General features: G+C 39.0%; 1 protein-coding gene across 1 annotated transcript; it reads left to right on the forward strand.

Moving 5' to 3' along the window:
• Positions 1 to 1,072: 1,072 nt before the first annotated feature.
• Positions 1,073 to 19,082, forward strand: LOC124155165 (trypsin-1-like). Its single transcript, XM_046528912.1, has 7 exons — positions 1,073 to 1,151; positions 3,141 to 3,360; positions 7,114 to 7,214; positions 13,117 to 13,293; positions 15,320 to 15,484; positions 17,360 to 17,559; positions 18,553 to 19,082. Exons 1-7 carry the CDS (start codon positions 1,073 to 1,075, stop codon positions 18,826 to 18,828), a joined length of 1,218 nt encoding a protein of 405 aa, XP_046384868.1. The 3' UTR covers positions 18,829 to 19,082.
• Positions 19,083 to 27,056: the final 7,974 nt, after the last annotated feature.

Consider the following 27,056-nt stretch of genomic DNA (forward strand, 5'->3'; position numbering starts at 1 on the left):
TATTTATTTATTTGCCTCTCGGAAGACACAAGAAAGGAGAGTGCATCATATAGTTTTGCTCTTTTGGGTTCCCATAGGCCAGGGGTTGGCAACCTTTTGTGACGGAGGAACCAAAAGTAATAATTTAGAAAATTTCACAGTTTTTAAAGAGCCTATAAAATTTATCTTCTATTTCGTATATTTTACAGCTCATTTAGTTTCTTTGTGATATCCACCGTGAAGTTGAATTTTTGCAGACAATTGTCTCCATTATTATCAGATGTCATTCTAGAAGCGGAGCTGAATTAAATATTAGAAAAATATTTATCCATCTAAAAGTGCTGATACTCACTAAAAAGCCACCGTTACTTCAATTTCTAATAGTTAATTTGATATCATCTCTTCTTCCTAAATGCATCGTTTTTATCCTGTTTTTAATTTTTTTTTGAGTTTGAAAATAAAAATAATATTATTATCTTTTATCAAGAAACTGGAAGGCTGCCATGTAATAACAAAAGAGTAACAACATGATATGAAAATAGCTGCATGCGGCACGCGAGTCGCGGGTTGCCGATCCTTACCCTAGACCATTAATAAAGATTCATTCATTCATTCGTCGAATTTAAATAATATTGCTGTGCTAAACATGAACGAAAGGTTACCCGCTTACTACATGCAAAAATCAAATCGCCATTAGACAGTAGCCGCCTATGGTATTGTGCTAGAATAACGTAATTGAAATCTAATACATAGCTTATGCTACCTTCTGCGTCGTTTTCTCTCGAATTTGAAGTTGACAGTTTCTTTTATTTCTTACTACTGCCTTTCAACCGCCTTTGGCTGTTTGCGCCTCATCGCTTCTCCCATTTTCCTAATTGCTTCGCGTGGAATATTTGTTATCGCTTTCAATTACGAGGAAATGCGTCCAGGCCGCCGCATTTTCTCTTCTTTACGTTTGCACTATCCCAAACTATCCCTCTGTTCTGTTCGGACCCGTGTCAGGCTCTGACCTTACAAACTCTCTTCTGTATGGATCATTGAAGTCTTATAAGTTATAAATTTGATCTTGGGAATAAAAAAGTGGGGAATCAACATGGCGGTATCGCGCTATTATTCATCTTCTACCGGAAGTGCTATTTTACTGTTTTTCTTCTCCATGTTGGCATCTATCAGTGAGTTACTCCTTCTTGTCCATTATATTCATTCTTCACAGTTTTCTTTCCATGTCGTCTCAAAGTTGGTAGCTTTTTTGTGTATAATATGTCAAAAGACATGGTAAAAGTGTGTTTATATACTGAGCTAGCGTTTATAGGTTTTAAACAATTTGAAATTATACATTTTTAATTGTGACATGAAAAGGCTTGGTAACTTTTAGTTTACATAATTATTTTAAGGGCACATTTTCATCGCTTATGGTCATTTATTGAAAATACGAAATTTATCATCGGTGTTCATCACAATCGTATTTTTCTATTAGTGGCATCAAAGTTTGAAAACAAGTCTCAATGAAAAAACTTTAGTTTGATGAAGTTAGTATGTAAGTCAGTATTCTTTTGCTATCTCTTAAGTAATAGCTCTTATTGTCTGCAGTGCAAATCCATTTTTATGATGGTTTATCATTCAATTTTATTCAGAAGAATTATGTTACCGTGTTATTTTTGTAATTAGCTTTGCGATCTTGTGGATTCCTCATTTATTCACTTTTGTAATAAATGTAATTTTCAAACGCTGTACCGCCTCTAATAATTAAAAGTTTAAAGCAAAACCTCGCGCTTCCTTTTGAAAAAAAATTGCTTTTACTGGATACATTTAAATTTAAAAGGTTATTTGTGTGTTTAAATGATTATTTACATAGATAAGTATTTTATGTTCGCATTGCTTTTGATTTTTTTGCCTTTGCAGGTCGCTCTATTATTATTATGCAAGTGATTGAAGTACTGTCATTTTGGCCGTCAATGCTTGCCTTTATATTCAGCTTATTCATCTACACTGTGTTTTCACAATGTTGTTACCCCAATATCAATTTCCATTGCGAGGTCAATTATTATTATTCTGCTGGTGACTGAAATTCTATTTCTGTGACCTCAATGTTTTCCGTTACCGTTGCGTTTTCCGTTATGATTCGTGTAAATTGTATGTTCAAAATATCATATCCCCCAAGATTATCAAGGTTTTTCAGTTTATCAATATTTTATAATGAATCATACAACTTTGGCGATTTCCTTTATTACTTCAAACTTTCTCACGATTTCCTATTGCATTTTCTTCTTCAATTCTCATCTTTATATGCCGATGTATAAGAAATAAGCTTTATACACTTTAAGGCGTCGGTGAATTTCAAATAAGAGGACAATATCCGCGAAGGCAAAGTTTTTCAGAATCGAAGTTGTCGTGATTGAAACTATTTCAGTCTTCAGTCCACGGCGCCATGTTACTCCTTTCGAAGTAACACTGCCTCTCTCAAGCTTTCAAACTTTTCTCGTGCAATTTTCCTTCCCCGAATCAAGATGCTTAAGTTGATTCAGAATAACATGAAGCGCCATTTTTTCTCTTAAATTATTAGTGAAACGAAAAAAATATTTTACCGCATGCGGAAGCGATTTTCGATTGCTCTCCTATCTCTATTTCTCCCACTTGCCGATCTGGAGTTAACTTGCTAAATGGCCCAAAAATATTTCCATCCCGTACTACGATACACAAGGAAAGTGCGGGATCATTCGCGGCGAGAAGAAGAAAAAAAAAGAATGGGAAACGAGACGCTGGTTCGTGTCGCGTCTGAAGCGCAGAATGTTTTTCAAAAGAATATTTTCTCTCGCGTGGCTACAAGGAGAGATTTCTAGCAACTGCGGTGGAGAGGGAAAAGAAGAGAATTTGTAGAAAATAAAGACAAAAATTGTGGAGGAAAGAAAAGGGAAAGAAATGACGCGGAGAGTTTCGCCTCGCGAGGAATGACGGCGAGGTGGCGGGCGGCGCATCGCGGTCTTCAGCTTTTTTTCTTTTGCCCCATTCGACTCGTCCCCAGGGTAACGGAGCGGAGCTCGCATCCCGCATCCGATATCCGCCACGTCCGCTTCTGAGTGTGTGTTTGCGAGCGTGTGCGCGCGACTGAGCGCCTTTTGTTTCGCACTCCTTGTACGAAAAATTTTGTTATTCCCTTTCAGCGGAAATCGAATGTGACCATGACACGGATCTGCTGTCGACCTCGTCCCTGAGACCTCCCTCGGAGGGTCCCTGGCACAATTTCGTCACGGGGCTGCCGGTTCGGAGGAAGGAGGATGAGGAGGCGGCCCAGTTGGAGGTCCTGCTGGCGAACGAAACGATGGCGAGCCAGACGCCAGCGTCTCCGTTGGACAGTGGCGAGGAGAAGTACCCCGTTCTTAGGCAAGTCCTGCGCAATCCCTCACCAATGGCCTAGGATTCGAAAATATAGTTAGTGGCAAATAGCAAAAGAATATTATTTCCAACAACTCTTTCTTTCTCAACAACAAATCTTTCAACCTAGCGTATAAGGTAGGAGTCATCTAACCCTTTTTCTTACTAATTGCTCACATTTCATCATTGTCCTTTTTTACAACCTGAAAAGTAACAGATACAACATGAACGTGGTCAACAGTGTTTTCAGTGAATATCTTGAAACAGTATTTTTTCCGTGGAGTCTGGCTAGTAATCACTTTCATAAGGGCAATGGCGTCTTTTGTCTGCATATATATTACCCATGTATAGTGTTTCATCTCAGCTGCAAGCTAATATTTGGACCCCATACTGTGGTAGATAGACATGTAAACACGGTATCTTCATCTACCCAGGAAATGCGGCAGCATCTCACGCTGTAACTACTTCGCTTTTGGTTTTAATTTTAAGTTACTTTAGACCATCACAATTCTCAAACATCCATATCCACCAATGCCTACTTTACAAAGATCAAAAACATTTCATAATTCACTATTGCACTCCAGATAAAAGTGATAGCCCTAAAAATACAACTAGACAACGAGCGAGGAAACTACAGGTGAGATAACCTGACCAAGCTAGCAGGAGAGTTAGCTAAATTTGGTTCTGCTATTTGAATGAATGCGGAATGAATTCTAAAAAGAAATAGGAATGCACCCGCGGAAGCTTACCGGTTAAACTAGGAACGTCATCTAACTGTGGTGATGAGAATTACTGATATTGCTGCATCTGAATCACTAGCCAGTTCCACTTCTTCATCGGGTGTATTACCACCGTCACTTTCAGCCGCTCTCTGTATGTTTTGGCACGCTGACATAAACATCAATCTTGTGGACTTTCGTCAGATGACTGATTAAAGTACTAGTCGAGCCACATTAAATGAAGCTCTGGTGATACTTTAGGCGTTTGACAAAGGTTTTATGATATACTGCTAAAATACTACCCAAAAGCTATTTCAGCGAACGGTACTTAAAAACCACTTGCGGACTTCAAACCGCTTTCCAATCTGTACGGTACGAACGAAACAGAAGAAGCAGGATGACGAGTTAAACAAAATGCATGCCTAGTAGCCAACGCATGCAGCCTAGAGTACAACAGGATTAAAACTTCGAGGCCCATGCGCGGAAGGAGATATTCAGACTGGTGGTATCTATGTCGAAGAATGTGAGTGCTTAGAAGCGATTTGTTGGGAAAAACGTGTAGAAAATAGCCACAATTTCAAAGCATATTATGCCGGCCTCTGTGGCGGTGCACGTTTTATTGTTAAATGTTATCTAAAGCCCCGATGTAAAAGTCGAATAGTGCTGTTTTCCGAGGAGTGGAAATAAATGAACAAAAATAAAATTCGTTTTCTTCGTCTCGCGGTATACAATGTACTTACATATTTCTTCCAAGCGCCAGTCTCGGCCGAAAATATTCGAATTGTAATATAAATCCGCTGCCTTAAAATTGGGCAACTCCAACTTAGCTTCCGAGTTTCCCCACCAGTGATACAGAGTGATGTAGAGCGCGGCAATATTAAAATGCTGTTGCAAGCTGAATTTCGAAAATCGGTTAGAATCGATTTTGATTGATTTTTTAAAATAAAAATTCGATTTCGATTTAATAAAAATATCAGAATGGGATAATCGATTTTCGATCAAAATTGAAATCTTATTTCCAATCCCTGCTCTGAAATATCGAATTTTCTTGTAACTAAGTAAATTCCACTTTGTTAGATTATGCCGCTAGAATTTCGTCTGGTTAATATCAAAAGGAAGCATCATTTACATAATGAATAAAGAATTAGGCACATCGGAAGTGAAAAACACTTGGTCAATTAGGTGTCATGCTTTTAATTAATACCTCAACTCCCACTGGATTAACTTTCATCAGCCTTCTTTTATCTGTTCATATATTTGGGATCCATGAGGGAATACTTTCGCTGGGTTGCTACATATTGGTCACTCACATATTAGATTCATGTTTTCTGACTGTATTTGCATCGTTTCATTTATCAAATGAAGTGCGTGTGAAGAGAACTGAAAATTCTTTCATTTTAAGAAGGAGAGGCGTATTGAGATTATCCTCTTAAGTCTCCCGTACGAGTTTCTTGCAAATGGTTATAAATATGGCCGAAAAAGAGAGATATGGTATGGTGTAGTACTGACTATCTCCTTAGTTTGTCATTTTGGGTATTACTTTGTTTCAGATATGACTCCACGACAGATAGTAGGAGAGATGTCTCTCTTGAAAATTCAACGGCACCCTTTATATGCTGATTTGTCACATGTCGGACTTATCCCAATGGTCCTACTGGTGTGATTACGTGCTCAATGCTCTGGACTTAATATTTGCCATTTTCACATGCGTATTTGCATATTTTTTTGTTTTTATTTGGTATTAATTTACATACTTTCAAACTGCGTCATCACTTCTTCAATCTTGAATAAATAATCAAGTGCTTTACTCGTCCAGTTGAAAATACTCTTTCTTTTTGCGTTTTCTAAAATGATTCCCATTTGGATGGCGTTGTTCCACTAAGGGAAAATAAATGATTTCATGATAAAATAAAGTCTTTTCATTCAAAATTCGAGCACGAATTTATTCAACCTAATCGTTTAAAAGAAGCTAATAGCCATATGGGATGGGTAAGCCCATGATATTACGTGTGGAATGAATACCTGATTTTTAACTGCAGTGTACACCCTGAAGGGAAATTTATTCATTAATAAAAGATGTATTTTGTGTCTTATTCTGGCAGCTGTTCATATCCGAGGTACGTTCACCGACTATCCTTCCGTTGACAATTTATTCTTGTTCCTTCTTCGAAACCAATTTGTTTTAAGTCAGCGATAGCTCGCAATTCTAAGTTGTGAGATCATGAAAAACCTTCCACCATAAGAACAGAGCTCTTATCTCGAGAACATTGCTGGTTACGACTTTGACCCAGCTTTCTTGCTAGAGATTTTCAATTCTGAAACTCCCTAAGAACTACTGAACGTAAAGTCAACCGACCCATAATTTTTTAGATAGGGTATTAACAGATTTTAATCTCCCATCCCTTAAGTATTTCCTTACTTTATAGGCTAGGAAACTAAATGGTCGTATATAATGAAACGAGAATCCTATTTAATTTTGCAGGTCTTTCTATCTAAAGTTCAACTTCAAAATCTTTTGTGGCTAATACTGTTCGCGTATGAGCAGTCCAATTGGGTGGATATAAAAGAATATTCTCCTCTACTGCTGTATTCATTTTGGATTACGTATAGGCATTAAATTGATTGCCTTTGAAAAAACGTGGTTAGCGTCTTCTCTGTCGCTTTGCCAGCTACACGATGATGTATCAATCCTCAAATCTATTTCTTTTTCGATTTATCTTCCGGAGAACTTAAAACATTCATTTTTAAATGTAAGCTTTACTTTTTCTGTTCATATTTGTAAATTTTATTTCAATATAATCTATATTAAATTTAATGGTGCTTTTCGGAGTCTACGATTACCTACAGATTAGTCAAGTATACGTTGATAATGCAGCATTACAGATAAAAGTGTCCATTGCGCTGATATTGGTTTATCAAAACATAGGTATATTATTTTGACCTCGGTTTTAAATAATATTTTTGCTCTCTTGTAAGTTCAAAATTTTAATACTTTGTATTAATTTTAACATTTTCATCAACACATACTCCTTAAAAATGCCGTTAACTTGGTTTTTGTTCTCAGTCCTATAGGTTACGAGGTACCATGCGGCATTCGAGGTAATTACTCCAACCGAATCGTCGGCGGCAGCGGAGCAGAACCTGGTGAGTAGCCAGCATGTGGAACTACATTATCCGAAGTTTTCTTGTTTGATATTAAAACATCACGTTGGTGAGTCTTGTAGATGATTGTGACTTGATTTTCTTAAGGATTTTATGCCTTCAAAACACTTCTACTGGAATATACTATATTGTAATCCCATTCGCTCGTATTATATTCATTCCATCTCCATACGATTCCATCTTGCTGTGGCAGTCAATCGACCGTCGGCCAGAATTGATTTTAATCGCCTTTTCAAAGCAAAAATTCGACTTCGATAAAATCGCAAATCAGAATGAGATAATCGATTTTCGATCAATAATCTCCGAAAGACAAAAAAATGCGTTTCCTCCTTTTACTCGATTGAAATTTTATCAAATCGACTTCTCTAAACGAAAGAAAAAAAACGGGCCTGCCTCAAAGATTATTTTTATTCAGTTGCCTTGAATATAGAAGTATGGAAGGGAGATTAGTTTCCGCCCGCATAGGACTGAAGAGAAATATGATTCCGGAGCGATTTGAACGTTTTACTTACTTTCTTCGCAATGCGATTATTTGACCATGGGGATTCGACGGCTAGCGCTCGATGGATTCTTGACACAGCCCATTCAATACGGAAGTATTGACCGTCTTTCACGAATTTTCAATCAATGGCTTTACAACTGCATTCATTACTTCTAAGCTTGAAATTAAATGTAATTCGTTGCGAAGAATATTTGTCATTGACTTTAACAGTGCCACTGATTTTGTTATAGCGACGACTCAATTCTCGTGTGTGCAAACGCTTTCATATTTCCCCTCAGTTCGTCAGAAATTGAGTAATGGAGCTTTATTAACCTTTATCTTACCATTAAATTTCATTAGATAGCTCAAAAATCCAGAAAAAGAATATCATCCCGCAATCGGCACAGATCTAAATTAGGTTAAACGTATTTTTTCGTCCTAGAAGGCCGGAATATAACGAGAAAGATGGGTCTATCTTGAAATGCGAAAGGACGTGGCTCTACTACTAGTCCGGAATTTCCCGGATCCGTCCCCAAGGGGGCGGAGCGGGAAAGGCTGAAAGAAAGAGGGCGCCTATGGAGAGCAGATGGGACAACACTCGGCCCTTCGCTTTTCAGGAGCTTGCACTGGACAATGACACTGTGCACCACCAACGGGAGCTCTAGTACTGTTTTTTTTTCATTCCTCCTTCATATACCAAGCCCTCTCGAATCTGGCGGGATAAAAAAAATGTTAGAGACGGAGCATACGGCAGACGGGACGGGACACAAAGTGATGAAAAAAAAGAAGTTCGCCGCCCCGTAAGGAAAATACACACCCGCGCTTCGCTCCCGAAAATAGCGAAAAAAAAGAGAGATACGTCGGTGCCACGTCGGCGTCATACGCTGAGGTCAGAGTAAAATTTCTGGCGTTGGAAGGGGCTGCGGTGGGAAATGATAAGTGGCCGGGTGTCTTTGAATACATTCCTTTTTTCAAGTTCTGCAAGTATGGGTGGGAGATTAGTTCCCGCCCGCACGGAACTGGAGAGAAATATGTTTTCGGAGCGATATGCTCTTTTGCTCGCTCTCTTCTTTCGCAAAGCGATTATTTGACCGTGGGGATTCACTGACTCGTGCTTAATGGAATCCCGGGGCCCAGTCGATTTAGCGACACTTTACTGTGTGCATTACTCCTGAACTCGAGAGGAAGAATATTTCGTTGCGATGAATTATTTCCATCGGCTTTTACTGGAGTCACTGATTTTTTTTATGGTGGTTACTAAATTTTTGCGTGCGCAAAACATATCATATTCACCCTCAAAAATTCTTTTTTCATGGATTTTAATGAGGAATAATTACGGTAGTCTTTAAATCTAAAACTAGTATTTTGAGTTTTTGACTAGAAGCAAACTCAAACCCAATATTTTTCCTGCATCGTCACCTTAGTACCCACAGTTAGGTCATAATTTCCCCAAAAAGTTTTTTCGGTATAACCCAGAAAGGTGTGTGCCATTTTAATTTTTTTAAATGTAGTATTATGATAACAAATGGTTTGTAGTTAGCCCCATGTTAATATTTGTGATTAATTTAATTTTATAAGTAGTTATTTTTACTTGTGTCCATATCTTTTGTATGCCTATTTTTGTGTGTTATTTCTTCGGTTTACAGTCTTTTCTTGGGTTACCTAATTCAGCGAAATGATAATATTTGTATCCTTAAAAAAAGACTGATAGATGACATCATACCAGTCATCGTCATCACTAACTCATTAGTGCCTTTCTTGCAGCAAAGTTCACAGGCTTCACGCTATCCAAGTTTTGCTCAGTGATATCCCTCGTTTAATAATATGCGTCAGTTACACCTACAGTAAGGTTTATTCTTCTCCAGTTCCATCCATATCAGCTAGAGCTATCGTTGATTGAAATTAATCGGATTCTGTTATAAGTGGAGAATAGAGAAACAAGTGGACGATATGACCCCTGTTCTTTGTGGCCGATTCCGCCGTAGCTGTCAGCAGAGTACGGGGCCAACTCTGGCCTACGTGAAGTGTGGTCTAGTTCGATTTTCGCCAAAGACACTGTGGCATCCCGAGTCAAGTCAATGTTTGGAGTGTGCGCGGACCAGGGCTTACACTGGATTACGTTCAGAGTTGTCTAGTTCGATTTTCGTCAAGCTCCCGTAAATATCTACTGGCAGGTTAATGTGCTGCATAAGACTGGTGTGACTACTCTGGACGCAAAATCGGTGCTTTGAGCCCTTGATGTTGCTTCGTTAGATCCAGTCAGAGCGCATGACCGTCCATATCTCCTACGTTCCCTTTACCCTCATTTGTTTCAACGGTGGTGGGAAATTAGCGCTTCTAAGGTGGGAAATAAACACAAATAACTCGTACCGAAAGTGAGTTTATCCATAGGTCGGTTTACCCTAACTGAAGTAAAAAAAAGATATAATCAGTCGTTTAACATTAAAATAATTTTACCATAACTGGAATAAAACGTTGAGTTTTTCAGCAGTTTCCTTCTCTTTAAAATTCTATTCCATTTTAATTTTCAGGTGATAGTTCTAAAAAAAATATGGTTAGTGTCATATCCGTACCTAACTTAACGAATGAATTAACTTCTATGAAATAAAGGAATTTGAATGAAATATTTCTGCTTCCTAAAGTCTTATTTATGATGAGTTTCATTTCATTTTTCTAAAAAGATGGGAGGGGGCGACGAGCACCAGCAGTGATGTTTATATATACTTATGATAACTGAGTTAATGAGAGTGATAGGAATTACGATTTTTGGTTTTCCTGCTTAAATGTGAATGGCAATATTTTGTGAAACCATTTAACCGGTAGTTTGTGCATTAAAAGGCTAAAATCCAAAGATTTTCACTATCCTACATAGGTTTCTACTCAAACTAAGTCAATATCTATTATTATGCCATTAATAGTGAAATATTTCGTGCTGAAGCCTGAGTAGTACATTAAAAACCTGTAGAACATACAAAAGTACCTTTTGCTACGTGCTGCATGTGTTTATAAAAGAAATAACACTGATTAAGTATAGATCCAAACTGCTTAATTAAAACACTCCTCCATCGGATTCAGGGGTTAACTTTCATTGCCAAGGTACCAATTTAACACCATCAAAGTACCAGTATGTCTCACTTAGGGGTGGGGGAACCAAAAAACCTGCGGTAGGGACAACGGGCTGGGAAGAAACTGAAGGACCTGGAGGTGATGCACACCAAGGTGGACAGGTACTGCCGACCACTGAAACAAAACAATGTGTATAGCTTTAAAGATCATATAAGGATTGGTAGAAGTGGGGGAGAAATGGTAAGTGAAGAATAGTATATGTCTTTGAAGAAAGGTAACAGGCAGCAACCAAAAAAATTACATTTTGGTATTGACGATTTTAACATTTCCAATTTTTCTCCCATGCTTTCCTAAATGTATTTTGGACGGTTGAAAAATCACTCTCGCGGCCACTTTCTAATTTTTTCCTTATAACATTGGAAGCAAATATCTTGTACAATTAATTATCTATTCTTAAATTTATAGCGTGTTAGCCCAAAGATTTGCATCTCACATACCCATGAATAGTACTTAAAACACACGGCCCTAAGCTGTGAAATGGTTGCCGACCCCTGGCTTGAGCAGTCAATCACATTACCCATAATGCCAAGAGGATAAAACTCCTTCTCAATGAATTGTACGTATTCAGACGTATACTTAGGTATCGTCATACGCCTTGTTATTGAGCACTTACCAGTCTTAACGATCGGTGAACATTTTTTTGTGGACAGTATCGAAAGGAATTGGAGTATTCCGTCATGATAAATCGCCGCGCACAATCCATCCCGGGCGTGGGCGAAATGGTGGGGACGGAAGGAACTTAACAAATGCTGATGAGGGGGGCTGTGTTGGGAAAGGGGCGGCGCCCTTCGTCTCCGAATGCATGTCCTCATCAAGATGACGGATGAAGGGTCGGCGATGATGACAGGGGAAAAAGAAGCCGGCTAGCATGGATGGATATAGGGATATGGTTTTGCGCGGTCTCGCCATTTATCTCGCTGTTTTTTTTTTACCCTAACCCGCCAGTCTGCCGTCTGGATTTCGCGCAATAATCGCATTCCCCACGCGACGAGTGAATATTTTTTTCTCTCCTCGGAATATGAATCATTTCGGACGCCTTTCTGTTCGGAGATACGGAAAAGGAATTTGGTCTCTCATTGTTCCGTCACGGAAATGTGGCCGTGACGAAAGTCCGCAAAAATGCCGCTTATCGAATAGCCATTTCTCTCTTTTTTTTGTCCTGTCATTTTCTCTCGTGTTCCCTGGATTGGAAGTGTTGACTGGAAGTTTAGCGTCCGCCTGTCTCTTTTTTCTTGTAAAACTGTGAAAAGAGAGCAACTGAGTCTAGGGAATGGCATAGGTCTCCAGCACCGCACCTTATATCTTCTGTAACCCTTTGTCGCAAATGGTACTTTTTTAAGAGAATTTTTACATTAAGTTTTTTAGTGCTCTTTTCATTCGTTTTCTTCTACGAATCGAGAATTTAGAATGCCGGCGTAACCGTGGTCCATACCTGATACTAAATGCTAACATACTTAAAATATGAATACCTACCGATTTCTAGTTTGCAAAGCGCCCTGAATAGCAGCTATTCTGTCAAGAATCCAGAACCGGATAAGGGAGTTGGGAAGGTTGAATGGGGAAGGAGATGGTGGGCGTAGGTTAAAAAAATAAAAGGAGGTTTTGATTTATAATATAGGGGTTTTATTATGACAACCCTCCATCAAATTAAGGGTTTGAGCTTCAATATTATACTTAGCGTCTGCTGAGTTTCTTTTTCTGTAAGTGCGTCCATTTTTCTTTCAATTAAGGACATTCGTCATACGTCGGTGGTCGTTCTGAACTTCGCTCTTAGGCCTTTTATATCTGCTCTAAGAATAAGGCCCCTATTAGCCGAGGCAACCGGCGCTGTTTTGGGGCTCAAGCGACTGGTTTCGGTGGAAAGTCTGGTGGCGCGTCTGGTTGCCTCGGCTAATAGGACTCATTTGATTCTATGCCCCACGACTGACCAGTTCCACCGGACGCGCCACCGGTGGCGCGTCTGGTTGCCTCGGCTAATAGGGGCCTAATTGAACAAATTAGAATATAACACAACTTTTATGGCGTAGGTCCTGAGAATTGCCATTCCGTCAGGTACTAACAATGAGTAGAAGAAGTAAATCCTTTGCCATCGTTAGATATATCTGCCAGTTCATTACTTAAGTTTTGCACCCACACTGAATTATAATGCCCATATAAGACCCATTTTTACAAAAAGCCGAGGAAGTATAATTAGAAGAGTATTAATTGAAATTGTCACGAAATTTCACCTTTTCTTTACTTGGTGTAACCCCCTTAAGCATGAGTGTATGTTTTCAGGGGAGTTCCCGTGGCAAGTGTCGCTTCAGGTGGCTACTCGCTTCGGATCCCGCCATGTATGCGGGGGCGCTCTCCTCAGCCCCTACTGGGTCGTCACGGCCGGACACTGCGTCGTCAACACGCCCAAGAAAGCGATGTTCGTCGTCGCTGGCGACCACAACCTCTATAAGGAAGAAGGTAAGAACCCATTCGTTGTTTAGGATGTAGAGATGGTGAAAGATGGAATACAAAGGCGAGTAGCAAGATTTGTTGCAAAATTGCTTAGATAAACATTGTATCATGACTGAATTAATTAGGAATTTAGAATGGGGAAGTCTAACCGATCGAAAGGAAAAACTTAGATTTTGCGGAATTTGCTGGTATAATACTTCTTGTCTGATGGTCAAGATATTGTGATAGAGCCCAATTATTGGTAGAAACGATCGCAAGGATAAGATTACGGAAGTAGATAGCAAAACCGATTGATTTAAGATGTCGTTTATCCCGCATACAATGAGGGACCATAATAATTGCGATAGCTTGGCTCTAGGATAGCTTGATTCCGACTAGATAAAATAGGCTCTGCATGTGCGGTCAATAACTTACCATATTTGTAAGTTCTAGCCATCTACATGCATGTCTTGCCATGTTATGTCATGCATGAATCACTTACTACACTAACTTTTCGGTTTCTATTACTAAATGGTAGTTTTATTTTACATGGTAGCATGTTCGCGTCCTTAAAACTCTCCTAGTTTCTGGTCTGACCGCATCTCCTTGTTCTGTAGGCTTGGCCGGTATCCGGCAAGTGAGCGCGTGTCTGATCAAGGCTAGGATGAGTGCTGTATGCGTGGTGTGGAATCACCCCGCGCCACACGCCGAGGAGGTGGCCTGCACGGTACTTCGTAGATGTAGATGAACCAAGTAGGTTATATTTTCATATAGGATATATTTTCGGGGGAGGTTTAGTTTTAGTAATTTTAAACAATTTGTGGGAGTAATAACCACTGAGCAGTTTTCCACACGTTTGCTTAACCTAACCGGTTACGAAACTTACTGGGCCATCCTCAAGGGTACAACTCCAACGATTGAATTTTAAATAACACACCCTATTTCATTTTAACTTAAATTAAGTGTGAAATCAAAAAAGTGAAGTCAGTACGATCGTAATATTATATGGATTGGAAGTAATGCGACTGCTCTAAGCGGTGACGGTAGACAGCGTGAGCACAAAAAATATTCCTCGCTTCCTAGGTGGTGGGGGGAACCAGGACACTTAAAAGAGTCAATCATCCTAGATACCTGTCAACCCTTACGTGCCACACCTCTTGTAGATAACTGTTTTAAAAATAGAGTGTATGCAGTACATTTGAATTATAGTAATTAGTCTTTGTTTAAATAAAATTATCGATTTGTAATGAGCATTTAAATGCCTAGAATTGTAGTTTTGTTGATTATTCACAGAATTAATCATTGCTCTGAGAATAATTCAATTACACTGCTCAGGATACGGAAGTGAATCCGTAATTAAGAAAGGTGTTAGCCAAATTTGTTTTGATGGTTATGACTTCTCCTGTTTGAAAAATCTTCGGTAAATCTGGAAAACATCTGATTGATTCGGAATTCGGGAGATCTTAAAAAACCTTAAGGGTGCAAGGAATAAATAATTGACAATATGATGACTACATATCCACCTATGCCTGTATTCATTAAATCAAAACTTAAGTACTTACCAACTTGACCTCTATCATCCAATCGTTTTCCCATCATAGTTAAATCACCAAGCATTAGTGACGAAATATTTGGTATTGATATGTAAAAGGAAATGGTGATATGAGGCCAAATATGATAATTATATCATCAATTACAGTCATATGTTAAGTAATTGAAGCAATAATAATCGGTTTGTTGTATTTTTATCATTATTTTCTACGATACGTGCTTGATAAAATAGAGTTAATGACATATCTTTCTGATAAATTATATGTATAACCTGTGAGTAAAGATTACACTAGCCATTTTCAAATTATAGAATGTTTGTAATATTTTATTTCTTCACTTATCTACTCGAGGAAATGTAATTGGTTTAACAATGCCGACTATTCAGTTAAGCGTTAGGAGTCGTAAGTTCTGAATAATATTGCAATACTTTTGCCCCCTAAAACGGTTCAGGTAAGTGGATCCACAAGTTGTCCTGTATTATTCTCGTCTCTTTGTTTTACAGAAAAAGAGCAGAGGGCTTTCGTTCACCGTGTCGTAATGAATCGCTACGACAGCAACACGTTCTCGAACGACTTGGCCCTCCTCCTCCTGGACCGGAAAATCAAACTGGACGGGAACACCACGGCACCAATTTGCCTTCCCAAAGTTGGCGTCCACTACGAAAGCGGTAATGAAACAAAATAACTTTTTCAATCACCACTTCATTCCCAGTGTGAATTTTCCTCCCTCTTGTATCTTGTCTAAGTAGCCTATGCTTATCTATAATGTATCCTATCGACTTTAAAGTGAAATGGAGTAAAAAGCGTGTCGTTATTAATGAAGTTGAGGCATATCGTTGATGTCCTGAAATATAATTACGCTCGGAATTATATGAACTCTTGGTATAATTCTTGTCATGAATCATGAGCATCTCTCGTCATCGTCTACCGATAATTACGCTTAGCTATATTTATTACAATATTATTATGTAGATAATGTATATTTGAATACTTTATCCTTCGGCTATATCAGGACGTGTCGAATAGTTTTATCTTCTCCATTCTCAGTTTTTTTCGTGTGCCTGAATACATTTGCATCATGTGCACCTACCAGGACGCAATAATGGAAAATTTTCATAAATTATTCCCGAAATTCTCTCGTTCGTGTGAAATAACCGCTGCTCTCATTTAGAGTCAAGAAAATCATAATGTTTTTAATACAATGCACAACGACGACTCAATGATACATCTGCTATTTGATAAAAGTTCATGATGTTATGGATCTATCTTTTGTGCGAATAAATAAATAAAGTTGTCAAAAACTTATCTATGCTCAAGGTATTGTCATTCATGTGTTGTACTGATCGAATGCAACCACTGCATGCTGCTATCGACGTGTAAAGTTCCATTTTTCTCTTTTATTGCAATCAGGAATGGACAATATTTCAAGTAACCCTAAAAGAAATGCAAAAAAGAACCCAATGGATAAAATTGTAGCAGATTTCAGTATTCCAATTTGTATTCCTCGTCTGTGTAACTGTTACTTCTCCCAGGGCTTACAAAATGTAAAATAACGTACATAAAATTGGTATCCAGTTTTAGTATGTAATGCCACCATTAAAAAATATAAGTGGCTTATACTAGGAAGGTTGTTTTGGATTGTTAACGGTCGATATCCCTCCAGACTACTCCACAGACGTGTGGAATGCACTCATTACGGTCAGGAGGGCCGTATCCTTTCCCTGGGCTACTGAATAGGTGTAGGGGCGTCAGACTGATTCACTCGGAATTTTAACCTGGGCCCTATTCGTACAGTAGCCCAGCACGCTACCCACTGGGCTAGTATCAGTTGTAATGAATTTTCGCTCTCGTTGAGACATTACTCGCATCATTACGCCTTCTTCTTCAAATGTGGGCGTTAAGTATCAACGGTGGTAAATCTGAATATATGTATAGCCAGGCACGTAGAGGGGGAGACTTAAGGGGTTTCGACCCATCCGAAATTTTTCCCTAAGTGGCAACTACCCGCAGCACATATGCTGAGGAGACCACGAGCCGTTTTCTTCTGACTCTTCATTTTTCTATTCAGGTAGTTACACTTCACAATTTGACTTTCATAATAATTCAAAGGAAATAGATAGTTAAAATTAATGAGATTCAAGGTTTTCGATGCGTGCGAATTAACAAAAAACTGTTATTTTAGGCAACCCGTATAACACTTAAGCTCCCCGCCGAAGCAAATGTACGTTACTGTGTGTAGTACCATATATCAGTGGCGCAGAGCTCAAACCCAGAGCTCAAACATTTTTTAAAAGTTTTATCTATTTTATTTAATTGGATTATATTACTTATAGAATAGTGTAAGGATTAATAAAATATCTCTCAGAAGGCCGTAAAACTCACCATTTTGAACCATTTATCTTAAATTTTTTTCTGGCGGATGGTTCTCGCACCTCCCGCTTACCCTACCATGCATTATAAATTACTAATAGTTGGCTTCCTATTAGAGACTGGCAGTCGTATTTATTTTACCAGAATATGTATCTTGTATTTTCCCCCCTCAGGCAATGCGATCGTAACGGGCTGGGGGCGTCTGTCGGAGAAGGAGCCCGCCCTGCCCGAGGTGCTGCAGCACGTGGAGATACCGCTGGTGGAGAAGCCCACGTGCGGCTCCCTCTACCGGAAGGCCGGCTACGGCATGTACCTCCACCCGTGCCAGATATGCGCTGGCTTCGAGGAGCGCGGCGGTTACGATTCGTGCCAGGTACCAGAACGATTTGTGTGCAAATGGAAGTCGCTCCACAAATAACCCCCTTCCAAAAGAGCGGTGGACGAGGTGAAAATCCCAGAGCTGTCAGTGACAGATCACCCATCTGACCTCCACTGCCCCTTTGTTATTCTGACTTGACCTTCAGAGCCTTTCGTTATTGTCGATATTGAATTGTCGTTTCAGTTTTTTTTTCTTTTGAGCCCTTTACGTTTGTAGCAAAAAAAATTCATTGATCGATTTACATCGTTGGTACTTTTGATTTTGCCATGCATCGAATCATAGCCAAATGTGTAATTGTCAGTGTTTTTCACTGATTCTGCTGAAATTTGCTCGTACTGGTGCGCAGCAAAGTTTTTTAAAGATTATTCAAAATTACTTAGTTTTTAAATTTATAAATTTTAACCCGATTTACATGACACGTGCTTGTTTTCGGCGTGTGATCACACTTTCAATGACTTAAGTTTTAGGCCAACGCTTTATTTGCGACCACCAGGCTGATACAGAATCAATCTTTAACGTAGAAACGTGAGTAATTTTACCATGAACAAACACAAGCGATATTCCTGGCAAGGATTTAGCTGACGTAGAGATAAGGCAGAATGGTTATCAGTCCTCCCTGCCCTCCAGAATTGGCGTCTCTGTTTGATCCTGAATCACAGAATCCTGGTAACGTAGTTTTTTCCTCAATAATTTAATATTAGTTAATATTTTCTAAAGAACAGTGTAATCAATTTCTTACGATTTTAAATTTGTTTCTTGTGACATCGTTTGTTACGTCTTTTTTACCTGAACTTTTTTAGTAATGTGTTTTGGTTGCATCTCTTATTCGAAAACATTTTGTTGATTTTTCGCAAGGAACGCATAATTCACGTGGTACTATGTTGGACGAGATTTCACGATACTGCGCAGCCAGCACAACCGATCTATTTATTCCTAAGTATATGTCACTATCAATTAACTCTTTTACTTTTCGCCCGGCGGTTTCAGGGTGACTCCGGTGGCCCCCTGGCATGCCTTCATCCGAAGGAGAACAGATACTATCTCTGCGGCATCGTGAGCTGGGGTCTGGGCTGCGGAAGGGCTCGCTTCCCGGGAGTGTACACAGAGACATCGTGCTACGCCAACTGGATTCGCGCCGTTCTCTACAACCCGGACAAACTAGATATCCTCACCGGCGAAGGCGAGACTGAGGAGGAGCAGACCGAGAAAACGACGACTGAGAAAGAACCGTCTGAAGAGGAGGAAGAGGAAGTTGTCGATTGATTTTTCAGTTCAACAAGCAACTAGTTTTGGCAGAATAATTTATTTCTGATTTCGTAATTGTCCGTAATTCTGCTGCCGTTCATTCCTTACAAAGAAGAGACATGAGTTAGTCAAATTTGCATATATGATGAAGCCACATTCCTCCATGTGTGCATCCCTTCCGTGTCCTTTTATCAGCAGTTCGTACTGTTCCACGAATGCCAGAATACATCTTGATAAAATCCTGTCTGTGAGATCAAGTTGTGGTGGAAAACAATTTTAAAAAATTGGTGGTATCTTCAAAGTGTGACAGACAAGTAATTCACCCATCTAATTTTATTGTATTACCACGATAAGTATGTAATAAATGCCTAAAAAATGAAACTTTCCTCGGGGATATGCATAGTAATTATCGAAGTGCAATGCAAGGAACAGATCTTCAGCCGCCCGGACAGTCATGCAAAAACCTCATTATAAATACTGGATCCATCTTATACAGCTTTTATTTTTATATTTTTCTCTTTTGTTGTTATCAATCTCTCTCTAAAAATTCTTTCGATCACACTCTTTAAAAAAAAACGAGTCGTCTCTACGATCTAATTCTGGAATATATCTTTTTTTCGCAATTCAAGATCATTTATTCCAATGACTATCCTCTAAGCAAGTTGGTCAAGAGCACTGGGGGCAAATCGAGGCATCGAGAGGAAGATGACTGGGATGAAGGTCATGGGGTGAAAAATTAAGATAAGAAGACATTTGTCTTTTCATTTTAATTTGTCTCTGCCAAGACTGCCTATGATTAATTACTTATTTTTTTATCGGGTGTGATAATTAAAATCTTTTCTCCATCAATTAAACCAAGCGAAGGAGGCGAATAAGAAGCGCAATCAAATTATGTCACTACGAATGTTTTTTTTTCTTTTAATTCAAGTCGGTTGTAATGATACTGTCTCTCGCAGCTAATAAATTACAAATTCGCTTTGGGCAGCAACTTCGTCTTTCTTTCAACTGCGTTCGGTTTGGACTTCAGATTAGCCCATTTTTTGTTAATGAGATAAAGGATTCCTGCTGAATACTGCTTCTTGTGAGAGTCTTAGATCAAAATCTCAAATGCTGCACCATCAATCTTATGGTTGGATTTGTGCTATGCAGAATAGCATAATTAAAACAATCTCTAAGAGAAGGGCATTCACTAAAGAGCTCTAACGTTCTACTTCATATCACATGACATAGTAAGAAGATCTACCGTCCCATTCTAGTTATCTTTTTTAAAAGTTATAAGATACTTTATATTCAATAAATCATTGCTTATCAAAATGTAATTTGATTTAATAGTCTTGGATTTCTAATTATGATAATTTTGTGTCGTTATATATTATTCAGTGCTAGATTATCGTTCGTGTGGCAGGTAAGAAGAAATGAAACCCCGGATGCTGGCATTCGGTTTGAAGATTTCAAAGAATGTACTCGAAAATGCTGTCAATAGATGACGAAATTTACGTTTAATTGAAGAGAGTAAAATTCCCTGGTTAATTGATATTTTACTGCTAACGAGCTGAAGATTACTGGGGTTGAAAAAATTATGCAGTATTGAGTTTTGTATTAGTTTTTAAACTAGTTTTCTATAGAGCAATATCAGCATTTAAATTAACGTCTGCTTATGAAGATGGAACAGGTAAAAAAAAATGATTTTTCATCCAATGAAAGCAAAATTGTTCACTTATCCGCTTAATGTCCGCCCTAAATCCGCGACGATGTGAAGGTTATTGTAGTGCCGTCAAAAATTAGGGCTGAATGTGTTAGTGAATGTCATAGATTTGTTGAATGAAACATTGGAGCATTGCGAAATGATAAAACTTGAATTTCTGCTCACCGGCCGATATGTTTGCGTTTTTTTATGAGCATTAGGGATATGGAAGATGTGGAGTGTCGAAGATATGTGAAATATGCTTCACTGCAGAAAGCGGTTGCTCCGACCTATCCACGCATTGATCTTGGGTTTCATTCCAAGTTTGATCTTTAATTCTTTGTTATTGTTAGCATTCTGCTTAAATAGACGTTTCCAAAAATCAGTTGAAGTGCACATGAGTGAGTTGACGTGTGAATGCATGAGTGATGAAAGGAAGTGTGAAACACTGCACGATCATTTTTAAACTCAAGCCCGGAGCCATTTAAGCGTTCCTTTTCTGTAATAAAGAAAATAAATGCCTGTGCCATGATGTTCTGTATCTTACGATCAAGCTGTGATCGGCATCATCATTGCTTGACCTGCTATTATAAGTTTTTACTATTTTGATCTACAGGCCGCGGCTAAATTTTTCTTTGCAGCCTAGCCCTGATTAACTGCAGAGTTATCACGTACTGTGACCACTCTCTGTAAAAATAATGGTGTCCAAAAATAATTATTTCGACTGTCACTGACGGTATTCCTGAATTTGAAGGTGGAAAACTATGGCTTAATACCATAGGGTGGTAAATATTTTCGAATTTTTTAACGTCGAGAATCTAAAAATGTTAGAATTAAACGAAGCGAAAGACCTTCACAGTAATTTTATCATTTATTTAGACGGGTTCTTTTTTATTAATTTCACTGTGTCAATATTTTGTTGTTTTTTTCTTTTTCTAGAACTGGAAAGAGGAAAATGCCTGCCATTCATGCATTATTTGAACGGATTGGTAAAAAAATAGTGAAGACTTTTTACCAAATAGTTGCTCTCTTGAAATGCCTCTCCAACATTGGTTATTTGCATTAAAAAAAACCTGGTATCTTTTCATGTATCAACGTGTATTAGTGCTTACTCTCTGCGTGAGTGATTTCTACACCATATCCGGCGAAATTATTTGTTTACTCCGTACGTGTTGTATACATGAGGAAAGTGTCTTGCTTAATTCATGAGAAAAATCTGATTTTTATGTATGTGCTAGACTATCTGTAATTCTAGAAGTCTCAGTCAATTGGAAATATCACTAGCGTACAAATTAATTGGTAAGAATTTTTGTTCTAAAAATAAGTTAAATTGCGTATTCTCTCTGTAAATTTTAACAAGTTGGGCTTTGCTTAAAAACGTGTAGGAATGTCATGCAGTATTATAAAACTTGTTAGCTTTCCTTACGCCACTCAATACGAATAGATTCACCCCAAGTCTTCCCTTCGTAATGAATATGATATTCGACTGCGCTATTCTTTAACACTGGCAACCCCATCGGAAAAGAAAGCAAGGTGGATGCGAGTGAAAAGTTTCCATGTTAAATTACGTCGTGAAAGAAATTTGTCCAGGTCACGTTCTTCGGAAGCAGGATGCAGCGTGCATTTGGCTAGGCGTTCTGCATTGTGGTGCGTGCACTCATTACCTCCAAGGCTGCAACGTAAGAAGATTCTTCCTGTTGCGGCCGTTGATTAATACCGCACTCTCAGCAGGGAGAGAATGCTAAAATAACATTTTGAGCCTACATATTCCATTAGTAATCTCTTTTCCGACCTCTTTTGTGCGTGGAATGGATTTATTCTTGTTTTGTTTTCTATCAGCATGAGCCAAGATTTCAAGGTTCTAGCATCTAATTGCGAAAGACGAAATGAAGCCGGCATAACTTAAGCTATTAGAAATATGCAAGCTCAACCTTTGTGTAGTTAGCCCTGGTTACTGTTTACGTTGAATTATTTACTCATTATGTCAGCCCGTTGGTTGGTTTGAGTAAGTGCTTGGGCGTTTAGAGATACGAAAAATGTGAAAGTTGTGTAAATTCTTCACACCTTGTAATCACATACTTTCCGATATTTTCGTCGAGAGGTAATTGCATGGATACTCTCTGGGTATGAATAGTACAACTCTGTGATATTGTGGTAAATTTTTTTTTACAAGCTATTCGGTACTTTTGAACTTCTTAGTTATGCGGGTATTTGTCACAACGTGATAACATTTTCTTTTGCCTCTGTTCTGCTGTTCATTTTTCAGGAAGTATCATTTGCGAGCCTTTACTGTTTTCACTCAGTATACAGCTGTAGAGTATTTTTTGCGAGTTGCGACCATGAGTGAATTGTAATGCCGTTCTGACATCTGAATCTGGATTGTTCTTGTTGTTATCATATTGAATGTCAAGTCGCTGAACTCGGGAAAAAATTTTTGATACTGCCGATTTCTAATTTATCCATTGAAAATTTTCACCTGAAACAAAGAAATAAAGACAATGCGAAAGAGTTCGTGTATGTTAATTCCACGAAGCCGTCATTTTACATGTGACTTATGCCTCGTCATATGCTCATGTGTAATAGCCGAATGTCCTTTTTGATCTATGCAAAAGCTTTTGAATTGAATATTTAACTCATTCATTGCATCAGCCCGGTGGTTGATTTGATTACCTTATTACTAATGACTAAAACTGTGACGCAAATGGTAAAAAATATATGGCTTCAAAATATTCATATCGTTTTCAAAATATAATTTTTCTTGTAAACGGTGTATTTTCTCAATCTATTACTATCTCCGACGATTGGTCGTTTTCATTTTCCTCATCAGCATTCGCTCGCATTATCCATTTTTTATCCTTTCTATTCACTGAGAGCCATTTCTTCTTTCGAAAACGTTTTTGAAACTCATTACTTCTAATTGAACCTTCCCTCGGTACGCATCTCGAAGGCTTACCGCCTGTTCATATCATCACTCTCAAAACATTCCAGACCCTCGGAATACTCCCGTACTTGTGACACTCTAAAAAAGGTCTCACTATATTTGATTCTCGCGGCTGAACGAGCAAAAAAGTAAATCGCTTATGAAACTTATCTTCTCGTGATTCGCGGAGCTGTTGAAACGAGGATATCCCGGGTTCTTTGCAAGGGGAGTGGAAAAGCTTAAAAGGCGGACGGATGAGTCTTGAACAAATACCTTGGCGATGGATAGCGTCAAGATAACTTATAAGTCCGCATTGCCGCCCTTGAGAGACTTTATTTGCTCCTTGCGATAACTGATTACGGAGAGCGAAAGTCGTGACTCCTCGAAAGTGACGGTCGTATGTGAGTATCGGTGCGAAGAGGGGAAGTAAATGTATACAAACGATAAGGCATGAAAGTGGAACTTCAACGAAATGGGGCTGTGAAGCAGGAAGGCCGTCGCAAGAAAATGTTTGAATGCTGATATAAGAAGAATCACCGATTGTAAGAACCTCAAGTCTGAAAATATAAGAGTTCCTATTCTTGTACTAAACATCAATTGACTATATACACGACTGTACTTATAACTTGACCAATTGACCGCTTATGAAAATTCCGCTTCAATAAAATTATTGGCGACAGGTTTTTAGTCCAATAAAAATTGATTTACGTCTCTGAAGTTGGCTATGTTGTGCTCTAACTTATTGAGTCCTTAAAAATATGTATTAGCTTTTTCAGTGAAATTGGAAATAGGTCATTATTGCGTCTTAAATGAACAGCTATCGAAATTTGAAAAAGAATTGGCGATGACTTTTAACTTTTGGAGAGAATGAAGGCACTACTGGTACTACGAAATAAATTGGTCATTGAGGAGTGGTGGCATGAGTGCTATCTTTCCACCCTGTGGTTCCGTGTTCTGATTCCGGCAATTGAGATTTTTCAGAGACTGCCCTATCCCTTCTTGAGTGCTCAGTATCGGGCACAGTACTCATTGTCAGTCCGTCAGATGGGACGTTAAGCCGTCGTCCCCTCGGCACCTTACGTTAAGAGCAGGCTAATGCCTACGCCGGGTTTCTCTCCACCCTTCTTTTCCTACCCCTCACGGCGCAAACGTCCTGAGCTGTCGATTGTCTCGTCTGAGTGCCGTTCCGTTTGACACTCGACCACATCAATGGTGGTCGAGTATCAAAACAGTGCATGCGAAGCAGCAAAGGAGAACAGTATGGAGGAGATTTTCCCAGCTTTTGCCTTACCTTTCCTCAGTTTGAGAAAGATAAGCAAATTGTTAGGAGTGGTATGGAGTCCGAGACATGAATGATGGCTGCAGCGCCGCTTACGAAAAGCAAGTTGAATCTTGAAGATAATGCCGAAAGGGGCAAATGGAAAGGAATAATTATGAGAACGTGAAGAAAACTAAGAAATATACTGGGGAATCTATGGGTTGGACATAAGTATAAAATTTTCCGAGAAAAGTTCCACTCGAGGAAAAAATAAAAATTTTGTTGCTTACTACGGAAGTTTTCAGATGACCTTGCTATTGAAAACCTTTCCATTTATTGGCTGGGAACGAAATTACTTTGGCGTTTTGCCATTGATTTCATCAACCTAAGGAAATTGGATCGTGGCATATAAATTTCATTTCTATTTATGGCGGGAATCTATTACTATTGAGTATTTTATGAATCATTCCTTAAATGAAAAGTGAATGGGCTCAGTGCCGATTCGACGTGGTCAACCCGCAATCCTTAAACAATATTTTGCCATGGGCCAAACTCTGATATAATGAGACTGTTTGGGATTCGGGTTGCTGTAGTAGCCTTGGTCACGATTATCTATCTGCAATTTTTTGTGAGTGATTTTTTTTTCAAAGTAATCCCCATTCCAGTGTAGGTTCTGTGTGTTATTACTTCGAGTGCAGCGCTTCGTCCGTCGAAATAGATGGACTCTGTCAGCATTAGCCAGTAGTTAGCTTTGATATCTATTAAAAGCAGGTTAAGTAAAATCAGGTTACCTCTACGACTAATAATTATTTTTTATGCCCTTCCCACACCCCATGGCGCAAAAGATCGCAGCTCGCCCCGTTCAAATGAACAACCGAACAAAAAAATCGAGGCTTCGAACCTCCAAGGCTAGTTGACACCTATTAGCCATATGCGCGATGCCTCGAAAAATCGAAACTTTTTTGGCTCAAACTATTTTACACCATTCTCAGGTGATGAAAAATCTCGTTTTCGATGGCAGAGATTAATTTCTTTATGTTGTCTTTGATCCACTCCATGTTATTCGGAAACAAACGATCATCCGTAGTGTTTAACAATCTATAGTCATCAACACTTGATAGCAATCTTTGATCTTAGTTCGATCCCACTTACTATCTACTTTAAACCCATTGTAAATTTTCAGGCATCTGAATTATAATTGACCAAAGAACAAGCCTATAGATTGATTTTTGGATGTGGGCATGAAGAAAATCAGAGGAAGTAAGATCAATGAAGAGGAAAAGCTTGCTGTGGTGGGATTAGATAGGCACTTACTGGATAAGGCAGTAAGAGTGAATGACCGTTACTTTGGGACCGGGAGGGGCTAAACCATGATCATGACAGATGGGTATTTCTATTTTGATGAATGAGGTAGAGAACGGGTTTTATAAAAAAAAGATAGGCCGAAATGACGGTATGAACTCTTAAGATTACTAGTTAAGTTATGCTGGTTATGCGGACATGGTAAAATTTTCTTATCGCCTAGGGCTGTCCCCCTTCCCACTAGTGTAGTGTGAATTTTCTTCTTCAGTTCGGCACAGGGCCTATTACCCTCATCTTTTCTCTCTTACGCATAAATTTCCCCCATGACGGTTTTCAGTAACTTCTCACCACACTTTCTCATTCCACCCTCACCTTATATATCATTTTATACTCCAGCAGTTGTTTCTCATCCATTTCTTACTGCGTCTAGATCTTTACCTCCCCGTCCATTTCACCCTCTCCATCCTTCTGCGCGCCCACATCCCGAACGCCACCAGCTTTTTCTCATCTGCTTCTTTTGCTCAACTTTGTGACCACTTAATTTTATGTTAACCCTCATGTTTCTTACTAGTGGAGCTTTCCGTAACTAATTTAATTGCTGTAATCCTCGCACCATTTTCCCAGCGCGTCCGCTAGCGCCGGCAAGCTTTTTGTCGACTGGCTAATCAACGCTTTATCAACTGCAGGCCTTTAGCATCAATCCGCTTGGAAGTCCGACACCTTACTCCCCCCACACCTCACTTACTTATCACATCTTTGGCATACATGCTAAAAACTAGGGGCGACAGCCTTGTCTCACACCTCAGCATATGCTCGCTCACGCAGATTCTAACTCGACTACACTAACTTACTCAGAGTTTGAAAATGGGGGCGAATAAATATGAATCTAATATACTTGTACTGACTTCCTAATAAAATTGCCGTCATCGGCTTATAATATGGAGTAAAATTATGGCAAAACCTTCCATGAAGGCTTCAATTTCGATTTCCGATAGATCAACCGTAGACCTGGTGTGTTGCATTTTACGTTACTGAAACGTAGACACTATGGGAGAAAGGCGAGAAAGGACTTGAGGCTTTCG

The sequence above is a fragment of the Ischnura elegans genome, chromosome 1 (genome assembly GCF_921293095.1).
Source record: "Ischnura elegans chromosome 1, ioIscEleg1.1, whole genome shotgun sequence".
NCBI lineage: Eukaryota > Metazoa > Arthropoda > Insecta > Odonata > Coenagrionidae > Ischnura > Ischnura elegans.

What these genes read in the sequence shown, in the direction of transcription:
- LOC124155165 (XM_046528912.1), top strand. Translation starts at nt 1,073, where the DNA reads ATGGCGGTATCGCGCTATTATTCATCTTCTACCGGAAGTGCTATTTTA. An exon ending in CGGCAGCGGAGCAGAACCTG is followed by an intron (nt 7,215 to 13,116) that starts GTGAGTAGCCAG and finishes GTATGTTTTCAG; the next exon opens with GGGAGTTCCCGTGGCAAGTG. An exon ending in TGGCGTCCACTACGAAAGCG is followed by an intron (nt 15,485 to 17,359) that starts GTAATGAAACAA and finishes TTCCCCCCTCAG; the next exon opens with GCAATGCGATCGTAACGGGC.